Source organism: Cricetulus griseus, chromosome 7 (genome assembly GCF_003668045.3).
Source record: "Cricetulus griseus strain 17A/GY chromosome 7, alternate assembly CriGri-PICRH-1.0, whole genome shotgun sequence".
In the NCBI taxonomy this organism is placed as follows: domain Eukaryota; kingdom Metazoa; phylum Chordata; class Mammalia; order Rodentia; family Cricetidae; genus Cricetulus; species Cricetulus griseus.
In genome coordinates, this window is record NC_048600.1 from 117,530,463 (window position 1) to 117,553,123 (window position 22,661).

General features: G+C 38.5%; 1 protein-coding gene across 8 annotated transcripts in view; it reads right to left on the reverse strand.

The window, feature by feature from the left end:
- Positions 1-277: 277 nt before the first annotated feature.
- Positions 278-22,661, reverse strand: part of Cdc27 (cell division cycle 27) — a 45,271-nt gene continuing 22,887 nt past the window's right edge. For 3 of the 8 annotated variants that reach the window (XM_027427876.2, XM_027427883.2, XM_027427884.2), the window contains 11 exons: positions 22,114-22,247; positions 17,759-17,858; positions 16,425-16,632; positions 15,732-15,904; positions 13,713-13,865; positions 12,603-12,811; positions 8,278-8,395; positions 6,340-6,468; positions 5,656-5,730; positions 4,297-4,453; positions 278-3,408 (listed from right to left, as the gene is read on the reverse strand). In XM_027427876.2, the coding sequence (XP_027283677.1) occupies positions 3,326-3,408; positions 4,297-4,453; positions 5,656-5,730; positions 6,340-6,468; positions 8,278-8,395; positions 12,603-12,811; positions 13,713-13,865; positions 15,732-15,904; positions 16,425-16,632; positions 17,759-17,858; positions 22,114-22,247 (1,539 nt within the window). In that variant the 3' untranslated portion in view covers positions 278-3,325. Of the gene's footprint in view, positions 3,409-4,296; positions 4,454-5,655; positions 5,731-6,339; positions 6,469-8,277; positions 8,396-12,602; positions 12,812-13,712; positions 13,866-15,731; positions 15,905-16,424; positions 16,633-17,758; positions 17,859-22,113; positions 22,248-22,661 lie in introns of those variants that run through there. The other 5 variants (XM_027427880.2, XM_027427879.2, XM_027427878.2 and 2 more) reach the window with 5 other exon arrangements.

The window sequence follows — 22,661 nt, forward strand, 5'->3', positions numbered from 1 at the left end:
CCCCCACCTTAAAAAAAGTTTGAGACAAGGTGTTACTCTGTGACCCAAGCTGGCTTTGAGCACAGAGCATTCCAATCTACAAACACTGAGATTACAGATGTGAGCCACCAGGCCTAGCTTTGGACCTTAAATTGTAAATACAAAGGTTCTTGTGTCCTAAGGGAACTTCAGAAATGACATCACTGGAGAATGAACTGCTAACCAGATGACCTGCAAGCTTGCAGCTGCTGATGGAGAGGTTCTGCAGTTTGAAAATAATATATTCTAAAAATTAGCATTGTTTTTTGTCATAATATTTATTTTGAAATTCCAAATAATACTAAAAAGGGTATGAACTTTAATATATATATTAAAAAGAGTGGAATAGAACATGAAACTGATCTCTCATCACTAGGCTGCTGTGATGCAGTATAAAAGTGCAGAGGGCACAGCTTTAACACCTTGATTATAAACTGCTTTCAAAAGTAATTTATTTGGATTTTCCATATCCTTTAATGAACTGTAAATATATTAACAGAAAAGACTTTCCCCCCAAAGACTATACAATTTCTGAAACAAGTCAGGAAAAGCAAAAAGAAGACACAAAAGTACATTGTTTCAATGCAAATAGAACACACTTATCACACCCACACTTGCATTTTCCCAAAGAAAATGGGCTGTCTGCCACTTTTTTTTCAGTGAAGACCTATACCGTACTCTGGCTAATCAGAGACTTTCAAACTGTTTTCTTCAAAAAGAATGTTTTAATAGACTAAACACTGGTTATCACTGAGTTTTGTTTAAGGTACAACAGCAGCATAGTTCAAATGTTACTTGCAGTTCTTGGATAAAAGATTTTAAGTAACAAAATACAGAAAGAGTTAAGAGACCACCTTTCATTATTTTGAGTACCATCTGTTCTCCTGAAAAATATTCTAACCTTCTAAAATCCTGGTGCAACAACCATTTCCACGGGAAAAAAAAATCCAATGCGCTAACATACTTTTGTGTGAGAGTATGTATTTATATATGTATACACATGTAAAGGTGTGAAAAATGACAGCAAAGTACTTAGTATTCTTAATTTCCTTCAGCGCATGTCTGAAATTTGAAACAAACAATTGGGCTTACCAAAGTGTGTTTCTGGTTGTTTGATCCCTATTCTGCAAAAAGAAAACAAAAAAGGGGAAAAAAAAGGAAAAGACAGAAAGAAAAGGAAACCTAAGAAGAAATGGCTACTACGTGGCAATAAGGCTCCAGTATGGAGATGTTAAAAGCAGGTGTGAGGAAACAGAAAGCTGGCCAAGTGTCTGTGACTGTCTCTATAGCCAGCCACTGCCACAACTATGCCTCTATCCTTTGTCTCAAAATCAGTACCAGAAACTCTCTCTGGCACAGGACATAAATTCCTACTAAAAAAAGGCAATTACATTCAGCAAATAAAGTTCTGCACTTAGCTTTCTCTAGGTCTGCAACAGAACTCAGGGGAAAGCTTTCTATGAAACTCTAGATCTGATAATGTAATATATATATATGTATATAGCTGGCTTATGATTTGCTAATTAAAAAAATAAAAGAAATGAAAATTAAATTTTACATAACTAATGAATAATAAAATGGAATATCTGTTAGAATGAAGTGCTAGCTTTTGGGAATTTTTAATGATATTCATTTATTCCCAACTTTTCCTTTTCCTCATAAATTATTTCTTTTTAGACAGTACACATACATAGATTTAGGCAGGAAGTTATCTCAAATGCTTCTCTGGCACCTAATACCTAACCCAAGACTTTGACTTGAATTAATAATGGTATCTAATTCACATCTGGATGAGAAGATTAAGTAACTGACAGGAAATGACTGAGCCTACAGGCTAAAACATTTTCTTCACATCTTTTGTAATCCACCTTATTTTCACAGCTTGACTAACAAATACAAGTAACCAGTGAGTTAAGTTTTTCCTTCATCAAATTATCCAAAATAATAACTGTAGGCCTGTCACTCATAAGAAACTATAATTTGTTATATTCTGACATTGGCACTTAATAAAATGTTAACTAAAGTTTCTCTAAAATTTTCAATACATTACAATAAAGGAGATACACAATTTAAGACTGTTTAAATCTGTTACTGTGAAATTCCAATAATTCCCATTTATATGCATAATTAGATCTTTAAAACAGTGGCCATTCCCAAACACACTAACCATATTATGATGAACTCAGAAGAGAATCTGTCTCTTTCATAAACTTTTCCACAGGCTAAGAATTTTCAGTATTTTAAATCCAATTAATTACTCTCAGTATAAGTTTTGGTGACTCAAACTACCAACAATATGTCACAGAGAGCTGAAAAGAATGGACTTGACCTCAAAAAGGTCACACATTCTTGCACTCTACTTGCATTCCTAGAAAAGATGCAGACTCACGGTTAGGTACAACTCCAACTATATTAAGGCTTCTATCATGATCTCCAAAGTCTCTCTTTAGTGTTCTCATACTGACTCTTTTTATATAAACATAAGTGGCTATTCAGAGCCTGGTTTTGGCTTTTCATCAGGGACCACTCCATCATTTGTGAATGTTACAGGCAATCCCACAGAGCTCAAAGAGAAGAGGCAGTATCTTAGGACCAATTTTAAAGTTTGCAATACCAACAATGATCAACACTTTGAAGATGAATAAATTAAAATTCTTGGTTAGACATTCAAACATTCTTGCCAAGAATAAGTGTACACTGTATGGAGGGATATTTGACTCCCACATGAGTCCCAATAGGCCCATCACATTTGTTTATGAGACACTCCAAGCTTAAGGGAAGTTATGTTCCTTGGCAATGAACTTACTCTGTTATAGGCAATGTCTTTTATTGTTCCATCTGGCACTTGCTAACACCATTCTTGAAGAACCTAGAAATGAAGGTCAGTCACTCTAACAGGAACAGAACCAAAGGAAAAAAAAAAAAACAAAACAGAATTTTGGAAAAATGACCAAGAAATTTTGGTTCATTACCATTCCCATATCTAATGGCTCCTTCAAGACAAAACATAACTCTTCCTTCCATGATAGCTTTCCAACTAAGGTAGATTAAACAAAAAAAGAAAAAGTTCCCCACCCTTCCCCCCAAATTGTCATTCATACTGGTAAAAGAGCCAGTCCTGTTAGCAGCTAAAGATTGCACTGCCTTTCATTCTGTGTACAGTCAGGGTCCAATGAAAGTGGCACACTATGGTCTAAGTGAAGATGATGACCGTGCCGGCTCAAGTGTTAAGACTCAGTATATGGAGGGACAAGAAACATGTCAGCACTAGCCACACATCCAACTGCAAAAGTCTGATTTCCAGAAGTTAAAATTCATCACTTTCAGCTGCATGAAGTTGTGTGTCATCTGCGTCTGTCATGCTGCTCTCTTGGGATTCATCTGTTCCCACTATAAAAACAAAAACATAAGGTGTGGGACCAATGCATTTCACTGGTTCAGGAAATTTCATTACATTCAGAGATGAGACCCCACTGAACACAAAACCCCTAATGTTATCTAATACAGCACATCTTAAGTTACATATATATATTTTGATTTTTCAAAACAGGGATTCTCTGTGTAGCCCTGGCTGTCGTGGAACTCACACTGTAGACCAGGCTGGCCTAGAACTCAGAGATCCACCTGCCTCTGCCTCCCCAGGACTGGGATTAAGGGCATGCACCATTAGGCCTGGCTTTAAGTTCTACATCTTATAGCATGCCTGGAAGTTGACTTACTTTTAAAATAATGATAATAGCTCTTTGGGGACAGGGTCTCATGTAGGCTAGGCATTTTACTTAAAGATGTTTACTAAGTTTTATCGCAGGAAGTTTCCAATTCTCTTATATAACACATATAAATATTAATAAATACAAATCTAGATTTTTTTTTTTATTTTGGTTTTTTGAGACAGGGTTTCTCTGTGTAGATTTGGAGCCTATCCTGGCACTCGCTCTGGAGACCAGGCTGGCCTCGAACTCACAGAGATCCACCTGCCTTGGCCTCCCAAGTGCTGGGATTAAAGGTGCGTGCCACCAACGTGCGGCTTAGATTTTTTTTTTTTTTTTTTTTGATTTGCCCAGAACTGCTACTGTAGAGCTGAGGTTCAAAGTCATAATATAGAACACTATTATCTACAACTAATTACTTGATAGCAAATGGACTCTGGTACTGCATCATCTTAATTTCCCCCAAATTTTCTTTAAAGAAAATGCTGCTGTTAAGAAAATAAAGTAGCCCACAGGTTCTGCACAGGGCAGCTTTCTGAACACTACAAAGCTTACATAAGATACTCACTGATCTGTTCTTCTTGGGTTATTGGCTCCTCATCATCTGGAAGGTAGCGCTTATCAATTGCCTCTTTAATCTGATTATTGGCTCCTTTAGGATCTAAATCCATAGCCCAAGAGAAATTCATCAAGGCAAGGTGAGTCTGACCCAACTTCTTGTAAACCTATAAAGAGACAGCAGCATTTCATTCTTCAACAGCACAATCTTAAAAACAAATTAGGCTTCTGATGCCTGAACTCTAAGTCCATTCAGGTGGGGACGACACTTTAATCCCACGGAGGACTTGACATTAGCACACACGCACGCACGCACGCTTGGGTGTGTGTGTATGTGCGTGTGTGTATATACACATATACATACATAAACACATACATATGTAAAATCAGGTATTACGTTCAGAATTCCTTGCCTCTATTTTTCAGGTATGGAGTTTCCAATAAATCTCACTGATTGGAATATTAACAATGGGAAGAAAGACTACAAAAGCTCCTTCTTGGCTGTTCTGAGACAAGATGTCTGTCCATATACAAACAGTCCTGGCTGGCTTTGAGCTAGGGTAATCCTTTTGCCTTAGTGTCCAAGTGTTGGGATTATAGCCAAACCCTACCATGACCAGCTAGAATATCTTTTTTTTTTTTTTTTTTTTTTTTTTTGGTTTTTTGAGACAGGGTTTCTCTGTGTAACAGTTCTGGCTGTCATGAAACTTGCCCTGTAGACCAGGCTGGCCTCCAACTCACAGAGATCTGCCTGCCTCTGCCTCCCAAGTGCTAGGGTTAAATGCATGCACCACCACTGCTCAGAATATCATCTTTTAAATGCTAGTGCTAAATCCATTATTTCCATGGCCCTTAGTTTAGGAATCCAGTTAAATTTGCTAAGTATTAGATGTTGTACACTACATAATATTTATTTTTAGTGTCTGTTGAGGTTGGAGAGAGAGCTCAACAGCTAAGATTGTTTGCTGCTCTTCTATAAGACCCAGGTCTAGTTTATGGAACCTACATGGCAGCTCACAACTGTCTATATAACTCGAGTTCCTCCAGATTCAACGCCCTCTTCTGGCCTCCACCGGGAGAAGGAAGAACATACTTGGCACATATTCATAAATAAAAACAAATCTGCTCTTGATTTTAGAGACAGGGTTTCTCTGCGTCACCTTTGCTGTCCTGGAACTTGCTCTGTATATCAGGCTGACCTGAAACTCAAAAAAAAAAAAAAAAATCTCCTGCCTGTCTCCCCAGTGCTGGGATTAAAAGTGTATACCACCACTACTGGGCAATAAAAACAAGTCTTTAAAATAAGAAAGAAAAAGAATTTAGTATTTATTACAAAGTTGCAGCATAAGACCAAGACTTCAAATTTTACCTTTCCTATTAAGAAGTAAACGAGGGATTCTTTGGGGACAATCTGTTTCAGTTCTTCAAGTTCTTGTAAAGCAGACTGAAAAAAAAAAACAAACAACAAAATTTTACAGAGCACTAAACAAGTGCAGATTCCTAATCACAAGAGCTTCCAAGCACATCATCAACATACTTTGTGTTGCATTAATTTCTCACTGGGGTAAAAATAAAATGCATAAAAATGATGTGTTAAAAGACTAACAGATGGTAGGTATTCACCAGATAACATGGAAAACCTACATACACACCACCGCTTAGAGATGCAGTGGTCAGAACTCTGCTTCTGTTACCATGCTTCTTAAAAAAGAAATAATCACATTATGCCTGAAAATATGATGTCAAAGTACTTAACACAAGGCTTCAAAAAGCTGTCCCAGGCATCCACATGTGTACACACCCCTCCTCACATAAATAAATGACAAATGTAAACCTTTTCTTTCTTTTTTTTAATTCAAGATAGGGGTTCTCTGGATAACCTTGGCTGTCCTGGAACTTGCTCTGTAAACCAGGCTGGCCTTGAACTCACAGAGATTCACCTGCCTCTGCCTTCTAAGTGCTGGAAATATAGACATGTGTCACCACTGTGCGGCATTGTTTTTGTTTTTAAAGAGATGTAATAAAATATGGAAGAAACTAATATAAAACTTACCTTGTATTTTTCATTTGCAAATAAAACGGAGGCTCTGTGAAATTTGCATAGAGGGTTTTTGGGATCGATAACAATGGCTTTGTTTAGGGTATCCAAAGCCTTCTCTGATTTTTTGAGTGCATGCTGAACCTTCAAGAAATAAAAATCAGTCTTTATATTATTAAAGAAAGGTAAGGAGCAAACAACATTAACTCAAAACCATTATCAAGAATAAAACTATTAGAAATAAGGCTGTGTAATCTAGTTGGATTGTCTACCTGGCTTACGTGAACTAAGTAACTCATCACTAAATGTAGTGGTTTGAATGAGACTGGTCCCTAGTTGGCTGTTTGGATAGGATTAGGAGGCAGAGTTGTGCTGGAGGAGGTGTGTCACTGAGGGCAGGCCTTGAGGTTTTAAAAGCCCACACCATTCCCAGGGTTCTCTTATTCCTTTGCTCCACCATCATGAACTTTAACCCTCTGAAACTGTAAGCTAAATTAAACACATCCTACATTGCCTTTGGTCATGATGTTTTATCACAACCAACAGAAAAGGAACTAAGATACTAAGTGATTAATAGATTATCTCTAATTCTCTTGTGAGTCTGGCAATTGCTCCATTTTAAAGACAGCACATTTGAGGGCCAGCAAAACTGATCGGCTAGTAAAGACTCTGATCTTAGTTCAATCCCCAGTACCCATGCAAGATAGAAGAATGGGCCAATTACACTGTTCTCTGACCCCAACAACAACAACAACAACAACATCAACAACAGTAATAACAGTAATTAGTTAAAAGCACCCTGAACTCCAGAGGTGTTTAGATAATTTTCTGTAGGATAAAATCCTAAGTCCTCAGACTCCTAAACCCACTACTGTGAGCCTATGATAATAATCATGATTTAATATCTAAAAGAAGATTTTGAATTATGCATACATGCGTGTGTGTATGTATGTGTGCACATGCACTGAGTGCAGGTGCCTGTGGAGGCCAGGGGCCCTTAGATCCTCTGGAGCTGGAATTACAGGTGACTGTGGGCTGCCTGAAGCAGATGCCAGGTACCAAACTTGGGTCCTCTGCATAACCACCGAGCCACTTCTCCAGACCCAGATTTGATCTTTATAGCAGATAATTACCATGTAATTATCTGTAAAACCTGGTTTTACCCTTCACAAGAAAATTATCATTTATGCGGACATTTCTGAATGCTCATTATGATACTCTAAATATTAAATTATGTTCAAATAACTTGTTCATGAATCCCATGTCACTCAAGTATATCTTACAGACATAAAACTGTCTCAAAAGAAACAAAGTAAGTCTCCGGAGATATGGTGTAATGGTTAAGAGTGCTCTTGCCTAGGTGCAGAATTTGTTTGCTTCCCAGCACCCATGCCAGGCATCACAACTGCCTATAACTCCAGCTTCAGGAGATCTGATGCCTTTGGTCTCTTTGGGCATCTGCAGATAAGCAGACACATTTATACACATAATTAAAAATGAAACATCTCTTCTTAAACAAAACTTCATTTGAGTCACAAATACACAAAAAAACAAACAAACAATATACAAACACAAGTATCCCACCCCTTCTCCACAACCCGTTCCTTTCTGGAGACTGGTCTCACTGTAGCCCAGTCTACACTGTAGCTGGCCTTAAACTTGCTCCATAGCTGAGAATGACTTTGAATTTGTTATCTACCTGTTTCTATCTCTAGGAAGTGTTAAGACTGTGTGAGCCATGCTCGGGTTTTTGCAGTGCTAGAGACCAAATTTATAGCAATTAAGCTACATCCTCAGCCCCACAAGGCATTTCTTAATCAAAGTCAAAAGGTGTGTTACAGCTGTAAAAGACACTGCTTCATTGACAAAAAAAGCCCAATTTTTACAACAATATGAAGTCACTTAAACTATTTTAAAGGGGAGGTAACAGAGCTGTGTTTAAAGGTCACTTACTACTCCAATGTGGCAAAGTAAGACTGAACTCTGAGGGTTGATATCAAGTGCTTTCTGGAAGTGCATTTCTGCGAGGCTGAATTTCTCTTGCTTGTAATAAATCATTCCTAAACCATACCTGAAATTGTAAAAAGTACAATTTTAAGGACACAATTTTTGGCTACTTTAATTAAACTACCAACAGTATAGTTATGGTACCTGACATTTTAATACACAAATGCAAAAAATGAGACAGAAAGTTTTAGCAGTCATAATAAAAATCATTGAAGCATTTTAGAAGCATTTATTTTTACAATAAATTAACCAAACAGGTAAAACTATGATAATGGAGAAAAAAAGAAGCTACATCCTTAAACTCACTATTCTAATATAGACTTAAAGTTAATTCTTGCAGAGTAACTATGTGTGTGGCTAATATTTTGCTAAATTACTCCTCCCCCTTCTCCCAAGCAAGGTTTCTCTATGCAGCCCTGGCTGTTAGGGAACTCACTCTGTAGACTAAGCTGCCTTGAATTCATGGAGATCTCAGCCTCTCAGTGCTGGAATTAAAGGTGTGGGTCACCACAACCTAAATTAATCTTTTTATTTGCTTCAGCTAGCCTCCAATTCCTGGCTCAAGCAATCCTCCTGTCTCAGCCTTCCAAGCAGCTAGGGAATAATTGCATGTGTCACCATGTCTGGCTCTGGTAAATTCAATCTCCTCTTTTCTTTTCTCTAAACCACACTTTATTGTATGTATAGCAATTGTTTTTTTTTTCTTTTTTTTTAAAAGATTTATTTATTTATTATGCATACAACATTCTGCTTCCATGTATATCTGCACACCAGAAGAGGGCACCAGATCTCATAATGGATGGTTGTGAGCCACCATGTGGTTGCTGGGGATTGAACTCAGGACCTCTGGAAGAGCAGTCGGTGCTCTTAACCTCTGAGCCATGTCTCTAGCCCAGCAATTGTTTATATAGCAATAGAATTTACATATTAAGCAATACTAAAATAGGATGATTTAAACAGAAGAAAAAAAAAGGGGGGGTTTGCAGGTTAGTAAAACCTTTCTTTCAGAACACTTTTTGTTTGTTTAGAAAAATATCTAAATGAAAAGATGTCTCTGTTGTGTGGGTGGACACACAAATCTATTCATGGGCTAGCTGAATTCCTACTGTACTAATGTTTCATGGAGTTAAAAGACCAAGTTTTTCACAATCACTGACTCAAAGGAATAACACATGTTGAATTCTTTTGGAATGTGAAAATGGTTCTTGGTGTAACCGTGCAAAAAAAGCTGAATTCACAAATCTCCAAGGAAAACCTTAAATGCAATTGAAAAGGGAAAAACATTAAGTCTTAAATCACTTGGCTAATGTATCCTTTTGCCTATACTTTGTTCTTTTCTCACCACCTCTGGCCTCCTTTCTAAACTTTTAGACTTTATCCACACTTATATGTTTACATATATATTATATAGGCTAGGATCTTATGACCTCTTCATGCTTTATTATTCACAAATGTTTGATATGTATACTATTTTATATTTATTTATTTTTGAGACAGTGTCTCATGCATCCTAGGGTGGCCTCCAATTCGTGATGTTGACAAGGATAACCATGAGCTGCTAATCCCCATTTCTATCTCACTAGTACTAGATTATAGCAGGAGCTACTAGATACAGTATATGTAGTTCTAGGGACAGAACCCAAGGCTTTGTGCATGTAAGGAAAGCACTTTATTAAGTGGGTTAAATTTTTAGCTCCCCTCCCTGACTTGATTTTGAGACAGAGTCATGCTATGCCGCTCTGGCTAGCCTGGAATTTCCTATATAGAAAAATCTAAGTTGCAGCTAGGCATGTGCTACCATGCCCAAGTTTTAATTAATTCTTCTGAAAAGGTGAAACAGGGGTTAAAGAAATGGCTCAGTGATTAAGAGCACTGGCTGCTCTTCCAGAGGACCCAGGTTCAATTCCCAGCAACCACAAGGTAGCTCACAACCATTTGTAATAAGATCTGGTGCTCTCTCCTGGCCTGCAGGCATGCATGCATGCAGAACACCATATAAGTAATAAATATATCTTTAAAAAAAAAGTGAAACTTATAAGGAAGCATTCCAATACTATGTGTATGTGCACGCGCTGAGGGGCCCACGTGAAGGCTAGAGGACTCCTTCCATCGTGTGGGTCCCAAGGAATTGTACTGAGGTTGCCAGGTTTGTGTGTCAAGTGCCTTGAGCCACTGAGACATCTTGTTGATACTGTTAAATTTATTTTTCCCCCTCTTTTGAGACAGGGTCTCACTATGCAGCCCTGACTGTCCTAGAATTTGCTAGGCAAGCCAGGCTGGCATCAAATTGAGACATCTATCTTCCTCTGTCTCTTGAGTACTGGGATAAGAGTATGCACCATCACTCTTGGCTCTGCTAAATACCCCTCCCAATTATTTATTTATATTTTATGTGTTACAGTACATGCCTGAATGTATGTATGTATATCATGTGTACTCCCAGTGTTCAAAAAAGTAAAAAATGATCATCAGATCCCCTAGAACTGGAGCTACAGAAGGTTATGAGTCATCATGTAGGTGCTGGGAACAGAAAACAGGTCCACTGTCAAAGCACCAAGAACTCTTAAGGAGGGAAATATCTCTTCAGCTCCTCTGCTAAATTATTTAAAAATCTGTGTACATTATTGTGTGTATATGATGTGTGAATGCTCGCAAGTGTTATGGTATGCCAGCTGGAGAGGAGGTTAGATTACAACTGGGCTTGAGCTTATTGCGTGGCAAGGTTTATACCCACTGAGTCATTTCCTGGTATCCTTTGTTAATCCTTCAAATAAAATACTTAAAACACTGCATTTAAAATATTTACTTATGTGTATTAGTGTTTTGCCTGCATGTATGTATGCGTATCACATTTTTGTCTGGTGAATGAGGAGGTCAGAATCCCCTGGAACACAGATGGCTGTGATCATGTGGGTGCTGGGAATCCAACTCAGTTCTTCTGCAAGAGCAGCAAGTGCTCTTCAAGTCATGTCTCCAGCCACTCATGGCTAAATTCTAAATGTTGTTTAAACTCAGAAGACTCAAGAAAACACTTATTACCATTTTCTAATAAAGAAACAAAATCTCAGAAATTACACTGTCTATTAGTAATATTTCTTTTTGGTCATCTTTTCAGCAATGCAACTACCCAGAAAGGACAAATATGCAATTCATTAAAAAAAAAAAAAATACAAGATTAAAAACAATGTACTAGGTATCCAATAATTTATTAGGCATTTCTTACTTAAGAGAGTGATTTAAAAACTGGGTGTATGCAGCAGCATGCATGCCTTTAATCCCAACACTCAGTAAGTAGACACAGGGGGATCCTTGAGTTCAAGGCCAGCCTGGTCTACAGAAACCCTGTGTCAAAAAAGAAAACAAATAAGGGCAGGGTGGCTGGAGAGATGGCTTAGAAGTTAATAGGAATTGCTGTTCTTACAGAGGAGCTGGGTTTGGTTCCCAGAACCCACATGGCAGTTCATAACCATCTATAACTCCAGTTCTAGGAATTGGATTATCTTCTGTGGACAACGGTCAACTTCACATAAACTATAATCATCTGAGAGAAAAAATGCCTCCATAAGACTGGTCGTGCGCCAGCCTGTAGGGCATTTTCTTTCTTTCTTTTTGGTTTTTTGAGACAGGGTTTCTCTGGGTAGCTAGCTCCGGCTGTCCTTGAACTCACTTTGTAGACCAGGCTAGCCTTGAACTCAGAGATCTGCCTGCCTCTGCCTCCTAAGTGCTGGGATTACAGCGTGTGCCACCAGCACCTGGCCAGTTACAAGTTTTTATGCTTCATTAAAAAACAAAACAAACAAACAAAAATAGTGGGTGGTGCTATCGGTGGACTGTGGCCCTGAGTTCTACAAAAAAGCAGGCTGAGCAAGCCATGAGGAACAACCCAGCAAGCAACACTCCTCTGTATCAGCTCCTGTCCTGTTTGAGCTGCTGTCTTGACTTCCTTCAATGACAAACAGTGATATGGAAGTGTACACTTTCTTCCCCAACTTGCTTTTGGTCCATGGTGCTTCACCGCAACAATAGAAACCCTAATGAAGACACCAGGCATGCAAGATACACATAATACAAACATACACACAAGCATAACATTCATACATATAAAAAAGGAAAAGTCACTAAGGGCTATGTGCTTGCTGCCGAGCCTGGAAAGCTGAGTTCATTCTTGGGAACCACACAATGGAAGAAGAAAACAAACTCTTAGTTGGAATGTGTGCGACACAGACAGATAGACACACACGATTTTAATAAGACTTTGTCTTTACACTTACCATGCATTATAATGTCTGGGATTTACTCTTATAGCATTTCGAAAACATGCTAATGCTTTGTCTAGTTCTTCAGTTAACACAAATTCATGTCCTAATAGAGTATAGGCATAAGCATAATTTGGATCAACCTGGATAGCTCTTTGGAAGAATTTAATTGCAATATCATGTTCCCGTTGCAGACTGAAACAATTCCCCGCAGCACACCAGGCCTGGCAAAATGGAAACAAAAAACACATGCAGTTACAAGTTTTTTTTTGCGTTTTTGTTTTTTTGAGACAGGGTTTCTCTTTATTGCTTTGGAGCCTATCCTGGCACTCACTCTTTAGACCAAACTGTCTTGCAGCTAGCTCTTGTAGACCAGGCTGGCCTCGAACTCACAGAGATCCACCTGCCTCTGCCTCCTGAGTGCTGGGATTAAAGGCGTGTGCCACCAACACCCGGCCAGTTACAAGTTTTTATGCTTCATTAAAAAACAAAACAAACAAAAAAACTTGTCAAAAAGTAGAAAATTAAGTTTCTAATTTTTTTCTTGTATCTAAATTTAATTTTGATCCCAGGAACTGTGTGTGCAGACATTTAGGTGTGTGGGTGTTGGCCCTTGACTTCTACCTTGCTGGAGACAGACAGGGTCTGTGTTGTTCTGTTATGTGCAGCAGGCTAGCTGCCCGAAAGCTTTTAGAGGTTTGCCTATCCTGTTTCCTCACTGAAGAAGTGCTGGGGTTACAGCAGTTTACACAATACCTGCCTTTTACATGGGGGAAGAAATGAAGAGGGAGGAAGCCACTAATTGCTTCTCTGATCACTAAGGTCTGACTGATATCTGACTCCTGATTTTTTATTGATAAACAATAATTAAATAGGGGACTGAAGAAATGGCCCAGATGTTAAGAGTACTGGCTGCTCTTCTAGAGGTTCTGGGTTCAATTCCCAGCCACCCACATGAGAGCTCACACCTGTTTGTAACTCCAATTCCAGAGGATTTGGACATTCTCACAGGCATACGCAGGCAAAACACCAATGCACAAAAAAATAAGTATTAAAAAAGAATAATAAACACTTCATTAAACAAGTAAAAAAATATGACTATTATTAAACAAATTGTTACCATACCTCTGGTGAATTCTTATCCATGTCTGTTAAATCTTTTGAAAGAACTGAAAGAGCAACATCTTTCTGAAGATGCCAAAGTGTTGTAGAGTAGATCTCCATACCTTCAACTCTGTAGTTCTCAATCCTCCTAACTTCTGAGAATATTCTTTCAGCCTGAAATAAAAAAGGAATAAGAGGAAACAAGTTGCTACAGTTCATACATACAGGGCAATGCTGGTCACTGTCTTCAAAGGCCCTAGATTCTGCAAGGACTGTGTTTTATGTGAATTAGTAAGAAGGACAACTGAACAAGCCAGCTGTGGGAAGTCAAACACTGAAGCAAGCACACTCACATGTAGCCCAGTTTCTGTATTTTATCTATGGGTAAAGACACGAAACTTGAAACTTCTATAAAAGGGGAAAGATGGGGCTGGAGAGACGGCTCAGGGGTTAAGAGCACTGGCTGCTCAGCAGAGGAGCTGGCTTTGGCTTCCCTGCAGCCATACGGTGGCTCACAATGATCTGAAACTGCAGTTCCAGGGAACCTAACCTCCTCTTCTGGCACTAGGCACATGTTTGGTCCACATACAAAATACAATTTTAAAGAGAGGGCAGGGAGAGAATGAATTGAAAGGCTGGGTAGGAACTCTGAGGGAATGAATATACAAGGTCAGATGGCTGCCAATCCCAGGGCACACTGAGCACTGGCCCATGACCAGCACTGTATCTGCTGGATACCAACTGCCCATTCCTAAGGTCTCTCTGTAGCTATCAGGTTCCTCTTTTCCTCAAACTGTTCACGATTCCTGGAATTGTGCTTCTTGTTCTAAAAACTCTATAAATCCAACAAATCATCTAGTTTCATCACCTTAGTAAATTCAAAACATTTAAATGTTTAATTCAGTATTTGGACTGTATTCAATGAAATGAAGATGACAGAAAATAAGAAAAGGGCTTTTGTTTGAAATATCTACTTTTGTCTATGTATGCCACATGTATGTGGGTACCCAGGGCCAGAGAGGGCATCAGATCTCCTGGAGGTGGAGTTATAGACTGTTGTGAGCTGATGTGGGTGCTGGTAACTGGATCTCTCCAAGTATAGCAAGCGTTCTTAGCTATTGAGTCATTCTCCAGCTACAGGAAAGGACATTTATAAAATTGGAAACTTTTGCCAAAACATCTTGATTTGGCATCTAGAGTCAATTTGCTGTTTTGTAAGTTATCTCAATTCTCTTAAAAGTTGTATGCTAGGAACTTCCAAAAGGGGGCTGGAGAGATGGCTCAGTGATTAAGAGCATTGGCTATTCTTCCAAAGGTCCTGAGTTCAATTCCCAGCAGCCACCTGGTGGCTCACAACCATCTGTAATGAGATCTGGTGCCCTCCTCTGGCCTGCAGACATACATGCAGGCAGAACACTGAATACAAAATAAATAAATAATAAATAAATATATCTTAAAAAACAACAACAATGCCGGGCATTGGTGGCTCACGCCTTTAATCCCAGCACTCGGAAGGCAGAGGCAAGTGGATCTCTGTGAGTTCAAGGCCAGCCTGGTCTCCAGTGCCGATAGGCTCCAAAGATACACAGAGAAACCCTGTGTGTGTGTGTGTGTGTGTGTGTGTGAATCCCCACAGGCTATATAAGACACAGCAATTGGCCATATACAGGTATCTTTTGCCTTCAAAGTTTTCAGAAACTATTGAAATCTTTCAAAAGTGATTATTACCTAGGAATGAAGGCTAAAGGAAGAGGAATGTGGCAAGTGTGAGGCCAGCCTGGGCCACACAGTGAGCTCAAGGTGAGCCCATAGCAAGGTCTTGCCTCCCAAAAATAAAATAAAAATGGAAAGCAATTACAAAGATCCAGGTGTGGTGGCACATGCCTGTGATTTCAAGGCTAGCAGGAAGAATACAGTGAATTCAAAGCAAGCATTAGCTATACAAACAAACAACAAGCAAGTGATTATGATCTATACAAACAGGAAAATAAAAAAATACTACTAAAAAAAGTTGAAGGACTGGCATCTTTGTATACTTACCTGCATGTATTCTGAAAGTTCAAAATAAGCTCGTCCAATTTGGCACAATACCCAACCAGTACTGTAGTGGTGAGAAGGTAGGTGGCTCAAAATATTTATAGCTTCTTTGCAGTTGTATGAACACAAAGCTAAATAACCTTTTCCCATTTCACGAAGAAGACTCATCAAACCTTCTAGGAGAAAACAATATAATAAACAAAGGAGAAAAACACAACTGTGGTTTTCTAAAAAAGCTAACCAGATTACTCCTTTAAAATATAGTTCCAGTATCTGGTTGGCAAGATGGCTTGGTGGTTAAAGGCTCTTGCCACCAAGCCGGGTGACCCAAGTTTGATTCCCATGACTAACCTATACATGCACACATGCGCACACACAATCTTTCTCTCAAATACAATTTAAAAATGTTTTAAGGGTGCTCAGTTGTTAAGAGCATTTTCCATCCAGTTCCCAGAATCCACATGGCAGCCCACAATCATCTATCTGTAATTCCAGTATAGGATTCACACCTATTTTGGCTTCTGTAGGCATATATATTCAACAGAAATACAAAAAAGGACACAAATTTAAAAACATAAAACCGAACATTTTTAATGCCAGTATTTATCTAAGAACAATGAAGGCATGAAGAAACTTATCAAAATAAGTGTATAATAAACTAAAGACACAAGAACCACAGAAACATTTACAACAGACCTGCAGCTGCCTTCTGTAGGTTAAAGGCCTGGATCTGAGGAGTGATTGTGGATAATTTCCCTTCTGAAATGATAGAAGAGTCCAATTTTGTAATTTCCAGACTATCATTTATGTTGGGTTGAGTTATTCCTCCTTTGTTAGTTTTACTTTTTGTTTTTCTGTTTGGGATTTTAGGTGGAAACTTCATTTTTAGCTTTTTGCTATTCTCCTGTAAAAAGGGATAAAATGTCATGCTTGTCATACTCATTATTTTAGATGTCTCCATTTACGTTTTCTTGAGTACTCATGTAAAAGAAATGCATAATCCTCAACAGTCTTTTGTTTTCCTTATCAGAAATTCTATATGTAAAAAAAAAGTCTTCAAAAAGCAATTTTTTTTTTTTTGCTTGTTTTTTGTTTTGAGACAAGGTCTTACTTTTTGGCTCATGCTGACCTAAAATTTGAAGCAATACTCATATTTTAGTCTCCCAAATATTAGAATCACAGGAATGAGTCAACAGCCCAGTCATTTTCATTTTAAATACAACAATAAGCCACACAATTAATAGTGACTGATGTTATTCTGCACCAAGGGCAGCTCTCTTCAGAGTGGATCACATTCTCAAATCACTATTTAAAAGTAACAAAATGCAAAATTAACTATATCAAAGCACTGTAATCAATTGTATAAAACCACTAACTGGATGTATCAAAGGTAAATTATTCACGTCAGTCAGAAGACCAAGAAACAAAGCGTTCTCTCATCTTTTGCTTTTACCTTTAAAGTAATTCTAGGAAGATAGTAACGTGACTAAATCTCCACTCATTCTTTCCTCAGTGGTAACATGTAAGCTACAGAACCATGGACATTTCCCAGCACTTATATCAATTCTTTTGCATGTGTATATATAGAGTAATTTTATCAAACAAATGCATTTGTGCAAGCAACCACAACATTTATGATATAGGATTATTCTTCCAGAACAAAAAATCCATTTGTACTACATTTAAATAGTTTTATCTTCCCTCCAGCCTTATTTCCTGATTAAGACGCTGACATTTTTATTATAATTTGGTCATTTCAAGAATGACATATTTACCCAAGAACCAAAGAGAGCAACAAAAATTATAGCTAGCTCACCACGTAAAAATGATTTAGTACAGCATGGTGGTGCACCTGTGTAGTCCCAGCACCCGAGAAGCTAAAGCAGGAGGACGGCAAATTCCCAGACCAGCCTGAGCTCCATAGGGAGTCCTCTAAACAAGGTGAAAACAAACCCTTTGCTTGCTTGAGATGGGGCCAAGCAATGCACAGAAATCTTAGCACAGTAAATGACCATGACAGTCATCCTTACCTTGGCTGTTGAGCTGTCACTAGTGAAAAGGCGGGAACTCCTTCGAGGCAATGCATTTGGGGGAGATGTAATAGTGGGGCTCAATACCTGAGGTGTTGTACTAAAACAAACAGAAACGTTTAATATTTAGCTTATGACCATTAACTATTGTCTCAATTCTATTTTATTAAAACATGCATTCATCATAGAAATATTTTAAAACTGGTTCTGTTTAGTTCCTTTTGGGTCTCTACGAAAACTCAGAATTTAAAAATTAAGAAGCTAACAGAATGGCTCACTGGTTAAAAGTACTTGATGCTCACCTAGAGGACCCAAGCTTTGTTCCTAGTGCCCATTCTGGGTGGCTCACAACTGCCAGTCAGTCTAGACCCAGGTAACGCTGCAATCTTGGCCTGAGTGCATAGCATGTACCAGCATGCACATGACACCCTCCCCCCAAAACCCACAACAACAACACAAATCCCATTTATTATAGAGTGCGAGAAAGAGTGCTGCGAAAATCTTCACTAACTGAAATTAGACATTTTTATTTAAAGTAATCCACAAGAAACTTCAGAGTGAATAAAGGAAAAACACATCTTTAGACAATTGTCTGGAGCACCCACTGGCAAGTACAAAATGTTAAGTAAAAGGAAAAGTTGGGCATGAATAATTTAAATGTACAGAATCTGTCAATAAACAAATACTACTAGAATAAATAGACGCTTAACTAACTAAAGTTTTATTTCACTTGGACAAGAGTATGATCATCACTTGTATACAGGTCTACTTGTAAGGCAAACCACACGACAGAAGAATTCTACTTTAAAAAGTTATTTTTGGGGGGCTGGAGAGATGGCTCAGAGGTTAAGAGCACCAGCTGCTCTTCCAGAGGTCCTGAGTTCAAATCACAGCAACCACATGGTGGCTCACAACCATCTGTTATGAGATCTGGTGCCCTCTTCTGGTATGCAGATATACATGGAAGCAGAATGTTGTATATATAATAAATAAATAAAATCTTTAAAAAAAAAAAGTCATTTTTATGTCTATGAATTTTTTGCCTACATGTACCTAAGTGCACCACAAGGACAGTTGGTGCCTGCAGAAGCCAGAAGAGGGTGCTGTATCCCCTGGACTAGAGTTACAGGCCACTGTGAATCACCATGTTGATGTTGGAAACTAAATGGTGGTCCGCTATGAGAGCAGAAAGTACTCAATTGCTAAGCCATCAATCTGACCCAATTGCAAACTCTCACACTCCTCTCCCTCTCTCTGCCCTCCTCACTCACTCACTCACTCACTCGAAAGATCTTACTATGTATCCCTTGGCTGTCCTGGAATTCACTATGCAGAGCAGGCTGGCCTCAAACTCAGTCTCCCATGTGCTGTGAGTAAAGGTGTGTACTTCTACACCCTTCTATGTTTTGTATTATGCACACACACCAGTGCTGCATGAACATATATGTACCACAGGTGTGCAGGTGGCTAGAAGAGGGCATCAGATTCCCTAAAACTGGAGTTACAGGCAATTGTAAGACACCCAAAGTAGGTGGTGGGAAGTGCAGCTAGGTTCTCTGCAATAAAAAGCAAACTTAACCACTGGGCCATCTCTCCAACCCCAAGAATTCTATTCTTGGAATTCAATTAAACTTAGTTGGGCATGGTAGCAATAATGCCGATAATTTCTATAATAAAGAAAATTGAGACAGATGGTTCTCAATTAAAGGTCAGTCTGAGCTACAGAATGAGACCTTGTCTCAAAAGAAAATAGAACAAAGTAAACTTAAACCCTAAAGTGGTCTAATTAAGATTGGGTAAGGTGTACAGTGAGACTCTGTTTCAAATAACAACAACAACAACAAAAGGCAATGGGTCTGAGAATACAGCTCCTTAGCATTGCACAAAGCCATGTGTTTGCTCTCTAGCATCACAGAAATCTAGTATATTGCTGAAGGCTTGTAATCCCAGCACTCTGGAGGTGGAGGGAGGTAGGCTAGTAGTTTAAGGTCATTCTCAGATACATAGCAAGTTTGCAGGCATCCTAGGACACATGAGACCCTGTATAAAAGGGAGAAGGGGAAGCAGACAGCTTATGGACTAAATCTAAATCCTTCATAACTTATGGGTAATTCTACCAGTTGTCCAACTTGGTTTTCAAATACTCTTGGCAAAAGCAATGTAAGAGACAAAGGGTTTGTTTTAGCTCACAGGTAGATCATTGTGGGGTTTAGGGAGGTCATGGCAGCAGAAGCTCCATAAAGCTGGTCACTTTAATCCACAGCCAGGAAGCAGAGTCGTGTTCAGTCTAGAGCTCAGCTCACAAACAGGTGCTGTCCATGTTCAGGGTGTGTCTTCCCACCTCAATTAACCCATTAGGAAAAGCTCTCATAGACGAATCCCCAGACCAATCTAATCTAGAATAGTCCCTCACCAGGCAGCTCTTCCTAGCACTTGAGAGGCAGAGGCAGGTGGATCTCAGTGAGTTTGAGGCCAGTCTGGTCTATAAATGAATTCCAGGACAGCCAGGAATGTTACACAGAGAAACCATGTCTTGAAAAACTGTAAAACAACAACAACAAAAAACAATGACATCTGGGTACAGTATTACCCACTTGTCATTCTAGCTACTTGGAAAGCTGAAGTAAGAGGACTGCTTGAGCCTAGTGAGGCTAGCCTAGAAAATAGAAAGACTTCCAGAAAGTAGAGAGGGGAAACTCCAGTCAGAACGTGAAAAAAAAATAAAAAGAAAAAAGAAAAAACAAATCAATACCAGTTGAGACTACAGGAGATGGAAGAAAATGATACCAGATTGGAGTGAATCTGCTGAAAGACCACGAGCAATACTAGATATGTGAATAAAAATTAAATAGACTGCTTTTCTTTTTATAAAAGAAAATGACTGGTTTAAGGTTTAAACAATGTATATTGTGGGGTTATAATATATATGGATATAAAACACTGTAATAACATTCCCTAAGAGTGTCAAAATGAACCACTGTCAGGCTTCACATTACACAGAGGGGAGGCACATTTGATACACTGAAATATACACTGTAAGCCCTTCTCTAAGAAGCTTCTCTAAGAAGAGAAAGCTGCCAAGCAATGCTTTGTTGCTAATATGGCAGTACTCAATTGGGTTTCTCAAAAAATACCAGTCTTACTGCCCAGACCCATCTGGAAAATGGGGTCTCTACATATGTAATCAAGTTAAGATGAGGTCATTAAGGTGAATACTGATCCAGTATGATTGACGCCCGTACAGGAGGGAAATCTAGATATAGACACCGTCTTGTCAAGACAAAGGCAAACACTGAATTATGCTGGCACAAATCTAAGGAGGGCCTGAACTAGAAAGATCCTCCTTATAGACTTTAGTGAGGAAATGTTCCCGTCAACATTCTGATTTCAAACTTAACATGTTTTAAAGCTAGGAGAGATTGTTAGCAACATGGAATTCAGAAAAAAAAGAAAAGAAAAAAGGAAGAGAATAAATTTGTTTTTTAAGACACCCCGTTTGTGAAACAGTCTCAGTAACACTTGGGCAAAATGCTTGAGATGAGAAGTATTTCAGATTTCAGTAATTCTGGATTTTGTGATACTGTATAAAAATCCTTACTAGTTAAGCACTCCTCATCTGAACAACTCCAAAATCTGAAGCCTTTTCTGTAATACTGGTATTCAAGGTCTTGTTCAAAAGAAGTTTGGACTCCCAGATCAGGAGCTCAGTCTGCACTTCATTACTGTAGCTTAGGAAGTGAACCCTGCCAGCATATAGGAGGCTGAGGCAGGAGGTCTGCTTCCAGTACAAAGCTAGTGTGGGCTTCACAATGAGTTCCTGACCATCCAGGGTCAAAAGGAAAAACAATAAAACAGTAACAACTGCCTGCCCTGCAAAACAAAAGACCCTGAAACAACCACACAAATAATTCTTCTAATAGGACCCGGGCAACCGGGTATTCCCCATTAGAATCACCACTCCATACCACAGGTAGGGTGACTCCTCTTAGACAGGCAAGACTGTCATCTGTGACAGTTCTAAGGCTTCTGAATCGGAAGTCTGATTTTATGACCCGTGTACAGAAATAAATAATGAGAGAGAATGAAATCTCTATTTGCTATGTGTGGTGGCATACACTTGGGAGGTGGAGGTAGCCTGATCTTAGCCTGGTTACATACTGATTTCCAGGACACTGTCTCAAAAACAAAACAAAAGAAAGAAAGAAAGAAAGAAAGAAAGAAAGAAAGAAAGAAAGAAAGAAAGAAAGAAAGAAACCAATCTAGCTGTACTTGCTCTAAAGAGGCCATATGTCTACCTAAGAAGGAAATAATCTTGAAGGAGCATATATATTACTTTGAAGAAATATAATAAATACCTTGTTTGTGGGCCAGAACTTTGTGTTTGTGCGACAAGAATTGGAGTGACTTCTCGACTATTTCCACTCTGTGAGAAGACAGACTTTGTTCCAGTTTGGCCCATTCTGGCAACAGACTGTAAAACACAAAAAGTCTAAGGTTTGTGATTATAGATTGCACTGCAAACGATAAAAGACACTATAGTGTTTCTATCTGTATTTTCTCAAAGAAAACAGTTCTGAATATATAATGCCATCTTAAAACAATCATTACTATCACTATATTGTATTTAAAAAGACAGCTATTAGTCTCAATATTAATTAATAAATAAAAGGAAATATATACAGCATGATTTTATATTCTTCCTTTTTCACTTAGTAAAACAGTTAAATAGGAATCTGAGGAAATTAAAAAACAAAAAACAAAACAAAACAAAAAAACCACCTAGTCCCTTTCTAAATTCTAAGGATACTGTTCTTCTGCATCATTATTTCTTTTTAGTTTTTCTAATGTTTCATTTACTGGATTTTGCTTGCCTTGTCTGACATAATTGTTCAATGTGATAGAA